The sequence below is a fragment of the Cherax quadricarinatus genome, chromosome 8 (assembly GCF_038502225.1).
Source record: "Cherax quadricarinatus isolate ZL_2023a chromosome 8, ASM3850222v1, whole genome shotgun sequence".
Classification (NCBI taxonomy): domain Eukaryota; kingdom Metazoa; phylum Arthropoda; class Malacostraca; order Decapoda; family Parastacidae; genus Cherax; species Cherax quadricarinatus.
The window spans coordinates 55,786,199-55,801,062 of NC_091299.1; the positions used below are offsets into that span (position 1 = coordinate 55,786,199).

Sequence of the window (14,864 nt, forward strand, 5' to 3'; positions counted from 1 at the left end):
CGCGATGTCTGGTGGAACCGTTTTATAGACACCTGTTAAGGTAACTGGGGAAGTAGATGCAGCAGAAGAAATACCAAGGTAAGGAAAGGCTGCACATAAAAACCTGAAGGGTAAAGTTTGATATTTGTTCCAACTACATTTCTATTTTCCTCTTTTGTACAGCTCCGGGGCATCTTTACTTAGCGCACATTATTTTAATAAAATTCCAATTTCGTAACTTCAGGCAAAGTAATGGACCTACTCAATCACTCAGAAATCTGACAAACTGCTTATTATCATGTGCTCTGGAACAAGTTACTCTGACGTTATTCCCATGAGTAAAATAAATTCTCGAACTTGAGCAGGTGAAGACTTTCTCTTCTTTTAATAAGAAACAATTATGCAAGTCAATTTGTGGTGTTTAATTTTACCTGTGAACACTAACAATAATTAACACGTTCATTAATATAAAAACCTAATATAAAATGCCATAGATAATGATGGTTATTTAAGCAGGAGGCCTCATGATGCCACATTTGGGAAATAACAACAGAAGCTTTTTCTATCAGAACAAAACCATGAACTCCAGATACCTAACCCTAAGCATAATGTTTAGGAAAAATGTATTTACTGCATCTATGAAAAAAGTTTTAAACCCATAATAAGCAGTAACAATGACATCTTTATCTTAGGTAGTTACAGGATTTGTAGAAGTTCAAGTAGCAGTAGTAATAATAATAATAATGCTAGTTTTTAGAAACAGAAAGAATATTTTTATACTTCCTACTATCTCAAAAAGTTTCCATGCTCTATTCTCTTATTTCATGAAGCAATGTAACTAAGGTGTCTCATGTTATACTAGAATTGAGTGGATGGTTAGAAAATAATCATTTCTGTTTCGGACGAAAGCAGCCTTCGTACTACAGACTTTAATTTATTTTTTTCACTCGAATTTACCTCTTTTTCAATTAAAAGACCTACTTTTTATAATCTTAGAGTGTATTCAATTAGTCAAAATTTTTCAGGGAACGTCGAGCCTTCAGTGCAAATTCACAACACATTTACTCGCCAAGTTTGGGCTCGTATTCCTTGGGAAACCCCCTGTATAAAGGTAAGTGATGAAATGCCATGCCCATGACATGGATGAATGACCACAGAACATATAGGGAATACACACAGAAGAGTCAGGAAATGAAATAATGTATTATTAATAACCTAACCAGAGTTAATGAATGTGGCCTAGATATGCACCTCACACGGAAGATTTAAAGGCTCGGGACAAGTATGAAATAGAAATATGAACAAGTTTACACCTGAGACAAAATACATTTGGAGATTAACAGCAAGTGGGTCTCAGGGACTGCACACAGTAGCAGAGTGACAGCAAGTGGGCTAAAGAGATAACATATAGAAATGAATAGAGAGCGAATGGTTCTCAAGGACAACGTACAGTGAGGCATTATCAGGAAGTTTACCCTTGTTATGGTATAAACCTTGGTACTAAATACTGACAAGTTGGTTTAGAAAGACACGTAAGCAAACACTATGACGTTTTCTAATAAATATGTCATAGTGTTTGCTTACGTGTCTTTCTAAACCACCCTTGTTATAACACAGTCAGAGATTAAGAGCAAATGTGACTCCTGGGACAACACAAAATTATGGAATAAATACAAGTGGAGCGCTGGGGCTCTACTTGAACTGAGCATCAGTTTTCAAGAAGATATTTAACAAAGTTTCTTGATGCTCAGCACGACATATATATATATACATACACACACACACACACACACACACACACACACACACACACACACACACACACACACACACACACACACACACATACACAGCAGAAGGGAAGTATGCCAGACATGAGGAGGTCAATGACATCATAAAGAGAAGCCTCGCCACAGCCCGTTGTCCAGCTCAACGGGAACCCCAAGTACAATAGGATCGGAGACCCTTGGAGCATGGGGCAACTGTGCTCTAAAGTTCCTCAAAGAGCTGGGTGAGAAGCTCATCATAGAAACCAAGGACCACAGGGCGACCAGCTTTCTCTTTCAGAGACTCTGGGCACGCGGCCCACCGCAGGGGAGCTGGACGAAGTATTCGAGATGTAGCTCTGAGTTACCTATGTTGTTTTACTTTCTGTTGTATTTTTGTGAATGTTTGGCCAATGTATTTTGTCTTTAAATAAAACATACTTGAAATATAGGGGCTGGTAGGAGAAAATTCTCAAACAGTTTTCCCTGAAGCAAGTTTATTCTTTTCTCTGAGGATGAGGGTCCCTATGACAGTTCTAGAGGTGGTACCTCCCTATATTCTTAATATATATATATATATATTTATATATATATATATATATATATATATATATATATATATATATATATATATATATATATATATATAAATATATATATATATATATATACATATATATATATATATATATATATATATATATATATATATATATATATATATATATATATATATATATATATGTATATATATATATATAAATATATATATATATATATATATAGATATATATATATATACATAAATATATATATATATATATATATATATATATATATATATATATATATATATATATATATATATATACATATATATATATATGTACATTTATATATATATATATACATATATATATATATATATAAATGTACATATATATATATATATATATATATATATATATATATATATATATATATATATATATATATATATATATATATATATATAGGTAGTAGGTTGGTAGACAGCAACCACGCAGGGAGGTACTACCATCCTGCCAAGTGAGTGTAAAACGAAAGCCTGTAATTGTTTTACATGATGGTAGGATTGCTTGTATCTTTTGTCTGTCTCATAAATATGCAAGATTACAGGTACGTCTTGCTACTTCTACTTACACTTAGGTCACACTACACATACATGTACATGTTTATTTATACACACTCATCTGAGTTTTCTTGGATTTTATCTTAATAGTTCTTGGTCTTATTACTTTTCCTTTTATATCCATGGGGAAGTGGAATAAGAATCTTTCCTCCGTATGCCATGCGTGTTGTAAAAGTCAGCTAAAATGCCGGGAACAATGGGCTAGTAACCCCTTTTCCTGTAAAGATTACTAAAAAGAATAAGAAGAAGAAAATTGTCAAAGTGGGAAGTCTGAATGTGCGTGGATGTTGTGCAAATGATAAGAAAGAGATGATTGTGGATGTTATGAATGAGAAGAAACTGGATGTCCTGGCTTTAAGTGAAACAAAGCTGAAAGGGGTGGGAGAGTTTCAATGGAGAGGAATAAATGGGATTAGGTCAGGGGTTTCAAATAGAGTTAGAGCTAAAGAAGGAGTAGCAATAATGTTGAAGGATAAGCTATGGCAGGAAAAGAGGGACTACAAATGCATAAATTCAAGGATTATGTGGAGTAAAATAAAGATTGGATGTGAAAAGTGGGTTATAGTAAGCGTGTATGCACCTGGAGAAGAGAGAAGTGTAGAGGAGAGAGAGAGATTCTGGGAAATGTTGAGTGAATGCGTGGGGAGTTTTGAATCAAGTGTGAGAGTAATGGTGGTTGGGGATTTCAATGCTAAAGTGGGTAAAAATGTTATGGAGGGAGTAGTAGGTAAATTTGGGGTGCCAGGGGTAAATGTAAATGGGGAGCCTTTAATTGAGCTATGTGTAGAAAGAAATTTGGTAATAAGTAATACATATTTTATGAAAAAGAGTATAAATAAATATACAAGGTATGATGTAGCACGTGATGAAAGTAGTTTGTTAGATTATGTATTGGTGGATAAAAGGTTGATGGGTAGGCTCCAGGATGTACATGTTTATAGAGGGGCAACTGATATATCAGATCATTATTTAGTTGTAGCTACAGTTAGAGTAAGAGGTAGATGGGAAAAGAGGAAGGTGGCAACAACAAGTAAGAGGGAGGTGAAAGTGTATAAACTAAGGGAGGAGGAAGTTCGGGCGAGATATAAGCGACTATTGGCAGAAAGGTGGGCTAGTGCAAAGATGAGTAGTGGGGGGGGGGGGGGGTTGAAGAGGGTTGGAATAGTTTTAAAAATGCAGTATTAGAATGTGGGGCAGAAGTTTGTGGTTATAGGAGGGTGGGGGCAGGAGGAAAGAGGAGTGATTGGTGGAATGATAAAGTAAAGGGTGTGGTAAAAGAGAAAATGGTAGCTTACGAGAGGTTTTTACAAAGCAGAAGTGTTATAAGAAGAGCAGAGTATACGGAGAGTAAAAGAAAGGTGAAGAGAGTGGTGAGACAGTGCAAAAGGAGAGCAGATGAAAGAGTGGGAGAGGCACTGTCAAGAAATTTTAATGAAAATAAGAAAAAATTTTGGAGTGAGTTAAACAAGTTAAGAAAGCCTAGGGAAAGTATGGATTTGTCAGTTAAAAACAGAGTAGGGGAGTTAGTAGATGGGGAGAGGGAGGTATTAGGTAGATGGCGAGAATATTTTGAGGAACTTTTAAATGTTGAGGAAGAAAGGGAGGCGGTAATTTCATGCACTGGCCAGGGAGGTATACCATCTTTTAGGAGTGAAGAAGAGCAGAATGTAAGTGTGGTGGAGGTACGTGAGGCATTACGTAGAATGAAAGGGGGTAAAGCAGCTGGAACTGATGGGATCATGACAGAAATGTTAAAAGCAGGGGGGGATATATAGTGTTGGAGTGGTTGGTACTTTTGTTTAATAAATGTATGAAAGAGGGGAAGGTACCTAGGGATTGGTGGAGAGCGTGTATATTTCCTTTATATAAAGGGAAAGGGGACAAAAGAGATTGTAAAAATTATAGAGGAATAAGTTTACTGAGTATACCAGGAAAAGTATACGGTAGAGTTATAATTGAAAGAATTAGAGGTAAGACAGAATGTAGAATTGCGGATGAGCAAGGAGGCTTCAGAGTGGGTAGGGGATGTGTAGATCAAGTGTTTACATTGAAGCATATATGTGAACAGTATTTAGATAAAGGTAGGGAAGTTTTTATTGCATTTATGGATGTAGAAAAGATAGAGGAGCAATGTGGCAGATGTTGCAAGTTTATGGAATAGGTGGTAAGTTACTAAATGCTGTAAAGAGCTTTTATGAGGATAGTGAGGCTCAGGTTAGGGTGTGTAGAAGAGAGGGAGACTACTTCCCGGTAAAAGTAAGTCTTAGACAGGGATGTGTAATGTCACCATGGTTGTTTAATATATATATAGATGGGGTAGTAAAAGAAGTAAATGCTAGGGTGTTCGGGAGAGGGGTGGGATTAAATTATGGGGAATCAAATTCAAAATGGGAATTGACACAGTTACTTTTTGCTGATGATACTGTGCTTATGGGAGATTCTAAAGAAAAATTGCAAAGGTTAGTGGATGAGTTTGAGAATGTGTGTAAAGGTAGAAAGTTGAAAGTGAACATAGAAAAGAGTAAGGTGATGAGGGTATCAAATGATTTAGATAAAGAAAAATTGGATATCAAATTGGGGAGGAGGAGTATGGAAGAAGTGAATGTTTTCAGATACTTGGGAGTTGACGTGTCGGCGGATGGATTTATGAAGGATGAGGTTAATCATAGAATTGATGAGGGAAAAAAGGTGAGTGGTGCGTTGAGGTATATGTGGAGTCAAAAAACGTTATCTATGGAGGCAAAGAAGGGAATGTATGAAAGAATAGTAGTGCCAACACTCTTATATGGATGTGAAGCTTGGGTGGTAAATGCAGCAGCGAGGAGACGGTTGGAGGCAGTGGAGATGTCCTGTCTAAGGGCAATGTGTGGTGTAAATATTATGCAGAAAATTCGGAGTGTGGAAATTAGGAGAAGGTGTGGAGTTAATAAAAGCATTAGTCAGAGGGCAGAAGAGGGGTTGTTGAGGTGGTTTGGTCATTTAGAGAGAATGGATCAAAGTAGAATGGCATGGAAAGCATATAAATCTATAGGGGAAGGAAAGAGGGATAGGGGTCGTCCTCGAAAGGGTTGGAAAGAGGGGGTAAAGGAGGTTTTGTGGGCGAGGGGCTTGGACTTCCAGCAAGCGTGCATGAGCGTGTTAGATAGGAGTGAATGGAGACGAATGATACTTGGGACCTGACGATCTGTTGGAGTGTGAGCAGGGTAATATTTAGTGAAGGGATTCAGGGAAACCGGTTATTTTCTTACAGTCGGATTTGAGTCCTGGAAATGGGAAGTACAATGCCTGCACTTTAAAGGAGGGGTTTGGGATATTGGCAGTTTGGAGGGATATGTTGTGTATCTTTATACGTATATGCTTCTAAACTGTTGTATTCTGAGCACCTCTGCAAAACTAGTGATAATGTGTGAGTGTGGTGAAAGTGTTGAATGATGATGAAAGTATTTTCTTTTTGGGGATTTTCTTTCTTTTTTGGGTCACCCTGCCTCGGTGGGAGGCGACCAACTTGTTGAAAAATATATATATATATATATATATATATATATATATATATATATATATATATATATATATATATATATATATATATATATATATATATATATATATATATATACGACTTTCTCAACGTTTTGAAAATCAATTGGATGGTTAAAATCTCTCACATTAATTAATAGAGCATTGGAATCTTGTCCAGTTCTAATGCTATATTTATGTTGTTTTATTCTTAGTTCGAGACTTTTACCAGTTTGACCGTAATAAACTTTATCGCAAATTTTACGAGGAATCTTTTAGACACATCCGTCAGCATTTTGAGGGGAATTCTTTATCAAAAGTTTATTTTACGGTATCAAGATTTTTGAATAAAACTTTGATATTAAAAGTCTTCATGATAAGGGAGAACCAACATATTTTTAGTTGAATAAGGTTGGTTGTCCCTTTTTGGATTGTAAAATGTATTTCTAGCAATTTTAAAAGATTTATCAATTACGTTTCTTGGGTATTTCAGATCATTAGCTATTTCATAAATTTTGGATATTTCTTCATCTATGAACTCTGAACTACAAATACATAAAGCTCTCAAAAACACTGATGAAAAAAACGGCAGTATAACTCTGTCTTGATGTGAAGAATAATAGTGTACTTAGGAACAGTTATTTGTAGGTTTTCTGTAAATTTTAAATTTGAATTTATTATTACCCTTAATAATAACAACTTCTAGAAAAGGCAATGAGTTATTTTCCTCAGACTCAACAGTAAAGTTTATAGAATGGCTAAGTTATTTAATTTAACAAGGAAAAGGTTTATATCTACATTCTAAGGCATAAGACACAAAATACCATCAACGTATCTAAACCATTTAGCTGTATTAGGGAGGATTGTGTTATGCGGTCTTGTTTAAAAAAAATCCATGTAGAGGTCTTTATTGTCTTTATAGTTCCTTGATAACGTGAGAGTTCACAAAAGCACTTGGAATTTCACTATCCTTTCACAGTGGTTGTTTTGCATATCCTGATATCACCTGTTTACTGTGATCTTATTGCATATATATATATATATATATATATATATATATATATATATATATATATATATATATATATATATATATATATATATATATATATATATATATACATATATATATATATATATATATATATATATATATATATATATATATATATATATATATATATATATATATATATATATATATATATATATATCTACATTTATATATTTATATATATCTTTGTCACCATGGTTGTTTAACATATTAATAGACGGGGTTGTAAAAGAAGTAAATGCTAGGGTATTGGGGAGAGGGGTTTGATTAAATTATGGGGAATCAAATATAAAATGGGAGTTGACACAGTTACTTTTCGTTGATGATACTGTGCCTATGGGAGATTCTAAACAAAAGTTGCGAAGGTTAGTGGACGAGTCTGGGAGGGTGTGTAAGGTAGAAAGTTGAAAGTGAACATAGATAAGAGTAAGGTGATTAGGGTACCAAACGGTTTAGATAAAGAAAAATTGGATATCACATTGGAGGGAGGGAGTATGGAAGAAGTGAGTGTTTGCATATACTATATTTGGGAATTGACTTGTCAGCGGATGGGTTTATGAAGGATGAGGTTATCTGTACAAGGGATGAAGGAAAAAAAGTGAGTGGTGCATTAAGGTATCTGTGGAGAGAATACAAAACGTTATCTAAGAACGCAAAAAGAGAATGTACGAAAGTATACTGGTACCAACACTTTTATATGGGTGTGAAGCTTGGGTTGTAAATGCTGCAGCGAGGAGGGGGCTGGAGGGAGAGGAGATGTTCTGTCTAAGGGCAATGTGGGGTGTAAATATTATGCAGAGAATTCGGAGTGTTGAAATTAGGAGAAGGTGTGGAGCTACTAAAAGTATTAGTCAGAGGGTTGAAGAGGGGTTGCAGAGGTGGATTGGTCATTTATAGAGAATAGAACAAAGTAGAATGACTTGGGGGTCGTCCTCGAAATGGTTGAAGGGAGGGGGTAAAGGAAGTTTTGAGGGCGAAGAGCACCGTCTTGGGAGCACCATTGGGTCACCAGGCCATCGACACGGTCATCAAGGACAAACTGAATGATCTGAAGAGAATGGAGGAGTGAATAAGCAATCTTGATGCCCATGATGTCTTGTATCTCCTCAAAAGGTGTCTTACTATGCCAAGACTCACTTACTTTTTGAGGTACACACCCAGTTTTGACAACCCAACACTTAACAAATATGACGCACTCCTGAGAATAACCTTTAAGAAGGCGCTGAATCTGTCACTTGAAGATGAGCAATGTGATCAGGCAATCCTCCCAGTGCGACTGGGATGTATAGGGGTTCGCAAAGCAAAGCAGGTAGCTTTAACTGCATTTCTGTCTTCGTGTTTGGCTTCCAGTGTTATTATCAAGAAGATTGTCCCTGAATGCTTAAGAGACGCGGTAGGAGCTCAAGACCCCGGGTTTATTGATGCAGCGATGCAATGGGACATCCTTGCAGACTCCTCCAGTAGGCCAGCTCCTCCCATAGGGCACAAACAATCCCACTGCGACAAACCGATCATGAAAAAAATCACCAACACAATGCTCACTAATGCTTCAGGAAAAGACAAAGCTCGTCTCCTAGCGGCGAAGGCACCACACTCAAGAGATTTCTTTCTAGCTGTTCCGAATTGCTCTCTGGGCACTCGGCTCGACTCACAGGCCATTCAGATTAGTGAAGCACTTCCCCTAGCCGCCCCTATACTCACCGAACATAAGTGTATTTTTGGAAGGGCGATGGCTGATCAATTCGGTTTTCATGGTCTCTTGTGTCACGTATCAGAAGGGAAGTATGCTAGACATGATTGAGGAGGTCAACAACATCATAAATAGAAACGTCGCCACAGCCCATTGCCCAGCCCAACACGAACCCCAAGTGTGGGAGTCTGACGGAAGTCAAAAGCATCCTGATGGAGCCACTATGCTACCCCTAGAAGGATGGTAAGCAGATTGCCTGTGACTACACCTGCACTGCCTCAATGGCAAACACCTACTTGCCATATTTCGTAGATGAAGGTGGTAGAGCTGCCAGCCACAGGGAGACCCAGAAGACCTGCAAATATGAAGGCATTTCCCCTAGATATAACTTCATCCCAATGGGCTCGGAGACCCTTGGAGCGTGGGGCAAGTGTGCTCTAAGGTTCCTAAACGAGCTGGGTGAAAAACTCATCATAGAAACAAAGAACCACAGGGCAGCCAGCTTCCTCTCTCAGAGACTCAGTGTTGCAATCCAGAGGGGAAATACCTGCAGCATTCTGGGCACGTGGCCCACTGCTGGGGAGCCAGACAAAAATTCGAAAAGTAGCTCTGTGTTGCTATCTACGTTGATCTGCTCCATATTGTATTTTGTCACTGTATTTTGTCTTTAAATAAAGTATCCATGGAATAAAAAATATAGCGGGTTGTAGGAGAAAAAAATATTCAAACAGCTTCAGGAAGAACCTCGTGTTTTCCCCGAAGAAAGTTTATTCTTTTGTCCTAAGATGAGGGTCCCCAGCACAGTTTCAGAGATGGTACCTCCCTCAGTGACTCAGCAGGAATACATGACCCTAGCTACACTGGTACCATCACTGAATGGGAGACTCTTGCTGCTCCAGTACCAACATCTAGTGCAGCACTGGCCTAGAGTCAAGTTGCAAGGCCCCATCACTGAAAAGGTGCTTGCCAACATTGTTAGGGCTGTAACAACAGAGAAGGAAACTACCCATCTCCAAGCTGTGAGCGCACATCAATTTGGAGACTTCCTCCAAACAGTTCCCATTTCAGCAATGGGAGCACGCCTCGATCCTGAGACTCTGCCTTGGGCTCTCAGCCTCTCTGCCCCGGTTCACACGGAATATACATATATTTGCAGCGATGCACAAGCTGACAAATATGGTGTTACAAAACACGCGATATATAATAATGATAGAGATCTTCAGTGAATACTAGAAAGGACTGCCATTCTAGCATCCAGCCTGTTACTGGGTTTTTGTAACAAGTAGTCAGTACCCTGGTCCAATTATCCATTAGAATTTAGTAAGATTCAATAGTGCTTCAGAATTACAACTGGTAGGCTACTAACTAAATAAATTAAAATTTAATAAGTTTATTAATAATAAAGTTGTCTAGACGTATATTATGAAAGTAAATTAAAGTAATCAATTGAATATAATATAGGATACAAGTTCCTACACTTCTTCTGTGTACAGTAGTATTGTACTGAAGGCACATATCACATCTTTATGGCTTTTAAGTACCGTCTGGTACATTGTTAACATTTTATAACACAATACAACTATATACAAGTAAGTTTGCGTGTATGTGGGTAAGTGCTCTAAGTAGTTCGCTATGTTTAAAGACTCGACTAGGCTTAACCAGTGACTGACTAAAAGTCCTCACATAAATTATCTTCTTGACCAATCTGGAAACCAGAAGAGCTTGCTTGAACAATAAAACGACTGATAAGCCGAACAGCAATATAACAAGCAATAGCGACACAGAATCAGGAACAAGGAGATAATATAATGACACTAAGTAGGGACCATTTGCAGCTCCTCCACAAAAGTCACAAAACTCCCATAATACTGAATCAAAGTTCAGCATAAGAGAATCCCCAACTGTGACAGTACACAGATACCAGTACAAATTAGGTTAGAAGCTACAGCTCAGGACCTGAGTTCCTCAGAGCGTCTATGTGACACACAACCTCAGTACAACGTCGAAAGAGTTACACAGAACCAACAACAAGAAAGCGACAGAGACGATCTTCCAACAAGGGCCCGCAATAGAGAGCTGGAGATGGACGTCTTGTTAGAAGAATGTCCAACAGACAAGAGCTAGTGCAGGCCAGGTAGGCTCTCTCCAGGCGAGGTGTGGTCATCCCACCCTGATCACGTGACTCTCCGTGGACTGCTGCTGCCCAGCAACACAGAAGCTGGCAGCAAAACAAGTGAAGTGAAAACTACTGTGAGGTACTTAACACTCGAACTATGAGCACTGAATAATATATGTTACATCCTACCTAATAATATAACTAAGTCAAATAATAATATAAAGCCATATATTTATGATTTAGCTAATATTGCAAATATAAGCAATGTAAAATTATATGAACAGGTAATATACATTATATACATTGTGACCCATTCAGGGGTCGCAATACCCTTCCCCCCCCCAGCACGACAAACGGTTGCACTAGGAGTTGCATTAGTGTCGTTCACATTGTTTGTGATAACTCATGTCACTTTAATAAACAATTTAATATAAAAAAAATCAGTCATTCTTGTGCCAAGCACTTCTTACATTTTACAGTGTCTATTTCACTATAAGTTATGCCCCTCGTACTAGGGCAGTACACAGTATCGTATCTCCGCATACTCGTGGTTATGTACATCAGTGTAGAGACAGGATAACGTAGACAAGCATGACACGTTGAGGCTCGATCATAGTAGTGGAGACTGTATATTACAATATCAGTCTTGTGCGATAGACAGATGGCATTCCACTCTTAAATAGTGGTAGAGGAATGCGAGGCAGTATGGACATCTGCGTATGAGAAAGCTTGAGTGCAGCAACTAAGGTGTGTAGAGAGGGGGAAGCTGCGGCAGGACTGTTCCGCCACTCAGTAACTAGCATCACCCACACAACACTGTACACACTCAGCACTCAGCTTGTCTCTAACTGTCTCCTTCTCACACCAACATATATCAACACTACTGTGAATATATAAATAGAATAATTAGACATGAGTATACATAGTTAACATGGGCTTGATAGATTACGTTACATTACTAAATTTGACGTATCAAGTAACAAAAGGTATTTGGGAATAAAATTACATTTATTTAAACATAACAATGATAATTAAGGACGTGACAGAGTGTCAGCAATTACATTACAATGACCACTGATATGTTGTACACTAGTAGAGTATGACTGGATTCTGAGAGCCCACCCCATGATCCTAGCATTTTTACTCTACATTGTGTTTATGTAGGTGAGTGGATTGTGGTCTGAAAATTTTTTAATTTTAATTGGGGACGTCTTGTTAGGAGAATGTTCAACAGACAAGAGCTAGTGCAGGCCAGGTAGGCTCTGTCCAGGAAAGATGTGGTCACCCCACCCTGATCACGTGACTCTCCATACACTTCTGCTACCTAGCAACACAGAAGCTGGCAGCAAAACAAGTGAAGTAAAAACTACAGTAGTTAGACAATGCTGTGAGGTACTTAACACTTGAACTATGAGCACTGAACAATATATAAATCTTACATCCTACCTAATAATATAGCTAAGTCAAATAATAATATAAAGCAATATATTTGCGATTTAGCTAATATCGCAAATATAAGCAATATAAAATTACATGAACAGGTAATATACATTATATACATTGTGACCCATTTAGGGGTCACAATATATGGTCTACATGATCTTTACTGCTCCAAAGTGGGCATGCAAGGCACAGTGAAGTCAATGACGTTATAAAGAGAAGCCTTGCTACAACTGGATGCGCTGACGAGAGAGAGGCTCGATCACTTGCAACCAACAATACTCACAACCCAGCAAACCACCCCAATGGGATCACCATCTATCCTTGGAAGAATGGCAAGTTCTTAGCATGGGACTATATGTGCATGTTGAAGTTCGCTGACACTTACAGCCATCACAGTGTCGGGCAACAAGGAGGAGCTGCTGATCACAAGGAGGAGTATAAGACCACCAAGTACAGAGACATAGGCCAACAATACGAAATTGTCCTAGTGGGATAAGAGACCTTGGGATCATGGGAAAAAAACGCTACATGTTTCCTTAAAGAACTGAGTTCCAAACTTATCGACACCACCAGAGACCTGAGGGCAGCCACTTTCACGTTACATGCGTCACAGCGTTGCCATCCAGAGAGGAAATGCTTCTGTGTACTGGGTTCGCATCAGTCATGGGAGGAGCTGGAGGAGATTCATAGTCATTGATATATTGTACCAACGTATTCATGTTTTTTTTTTTTTGTCGATGCATTCTGTCTATTAATAAATGTTCCCATTGAATATAAAATATAATGGATGGTAGGAGAAGAAAATTATATATATATATATATATATATATATATATATATATATATATATATATATATATATGTATATATATATATATATATATATATATATATATATATATGAAAGTAATTCGCAAGAGCAGGCGAAATATACACAAACACTGATCTCTGGCCGAAGGAAATTCGAACCTACGAACCTTGGGACAAGGTACGCATAGTGCTTTACCATCCTCACCACACTGGACCAATACCTTGGCGTCCAGCTAATATAAACACTGATTATTACCCACCTCTTTCATAGTTACTAATACACCCTGGCTATTACCAACTTCTCTCATCCACCATTTGCTATATTCCTCAATGAAGTTTAATACTGCACCTTTCGATTTCACTCTCAATTAACTATACTTACATCTCTTTTCGATAATCATATTCTCAGCGTACTGTTCTTTTAGTGACTGGTGCAACATGCTGATAATCTTGTACAAAAGCTGGAAATACGGAGTGAACCTTCATTTTTGATCAGGCGTTAACTTCATAACGTAAATTTTACACTTAACGAAATATTTTGTAAGATTAAGTCTTTCTCTGCATTTCATTTTTTTATTCATATTATTTTGATGTTTATTCACTATTTATAAGGTTACCAAATTTTCTTTCATTCAAAATACCTCAAACATGCAGGTATTTCGTCATTTTCTGTATTCCAGTCAGTCATAATGTACACTTACAATTAAGAATTCGATCATCACAATTTCAAAAATGTTTTGCCATTAATTAACAAATTTTATATAAATATATTCAATATCAGCTATATTAAACTTAATAAATTTATCATTATTTTTTCAGCTTGCACTGAAAGGCCAACTATTGCCAACGCTCAAGTACGTTGCTTAGTCAGGTAAGTAACTCAAACAACCACACTGAAGTAAGTCCTTACTAAACTATGCTGACCAGCTTATAAGCGAGTACCGTAAGAAAATAAGACAGAGAGTTGGTAGCTTCATTTAAACTTTGTGTACAATTTTTTTTAAAATGGTCTTGAAAGTAGACATGAAAGTACATCATGAAGAGTTAACATGTTTCAAAACCACGTAGCCAACCAGTATGACCTCATGACTAAACGTAACACCAGACAGTCACATGAGGGATGGCAAGTTCTGGGTTGGCACGACGAGTGGACTTGCGATACCTCATACGACTGTCTGGCGTATGTTACGACTTATAAATTATACACTGTTACTTAATTCTGACCGGAAGAGAAACTACTTTGTTTAATAAAATTTATATGTTACTTTCACAACTTAAAACCAAAAGAAAACTTATTTTGAGCAAAACAAATCATACCT

General features: G+C 37.4%; 1 protein-coding gene across 1 annotated transcript in view; it reads left to right on the forward strand.

Moving 5' to 3' along the window:
• Window positions 1-14,864, forward strand: part of LOC128685517 (uncharacterized) — a 138,057-nt gene that overhangs the window by 96,663 nt on the left and 26,530 nt on the right. The window contains exons 3-4 of the mRNA XM_070083058.1: window positions 1,005-1,090; window positions 14,365-14,416. Of these exons, the coding sequence (XP_069939159.1) occupies window positions 1,005-1,090; window positions 14,365-14,416 (138 nt within the window). The remainder of the gene's footprint in view (window positions 1-1,004; window positions 1,091-14,364; window positions 14,417-14,864) is intronic.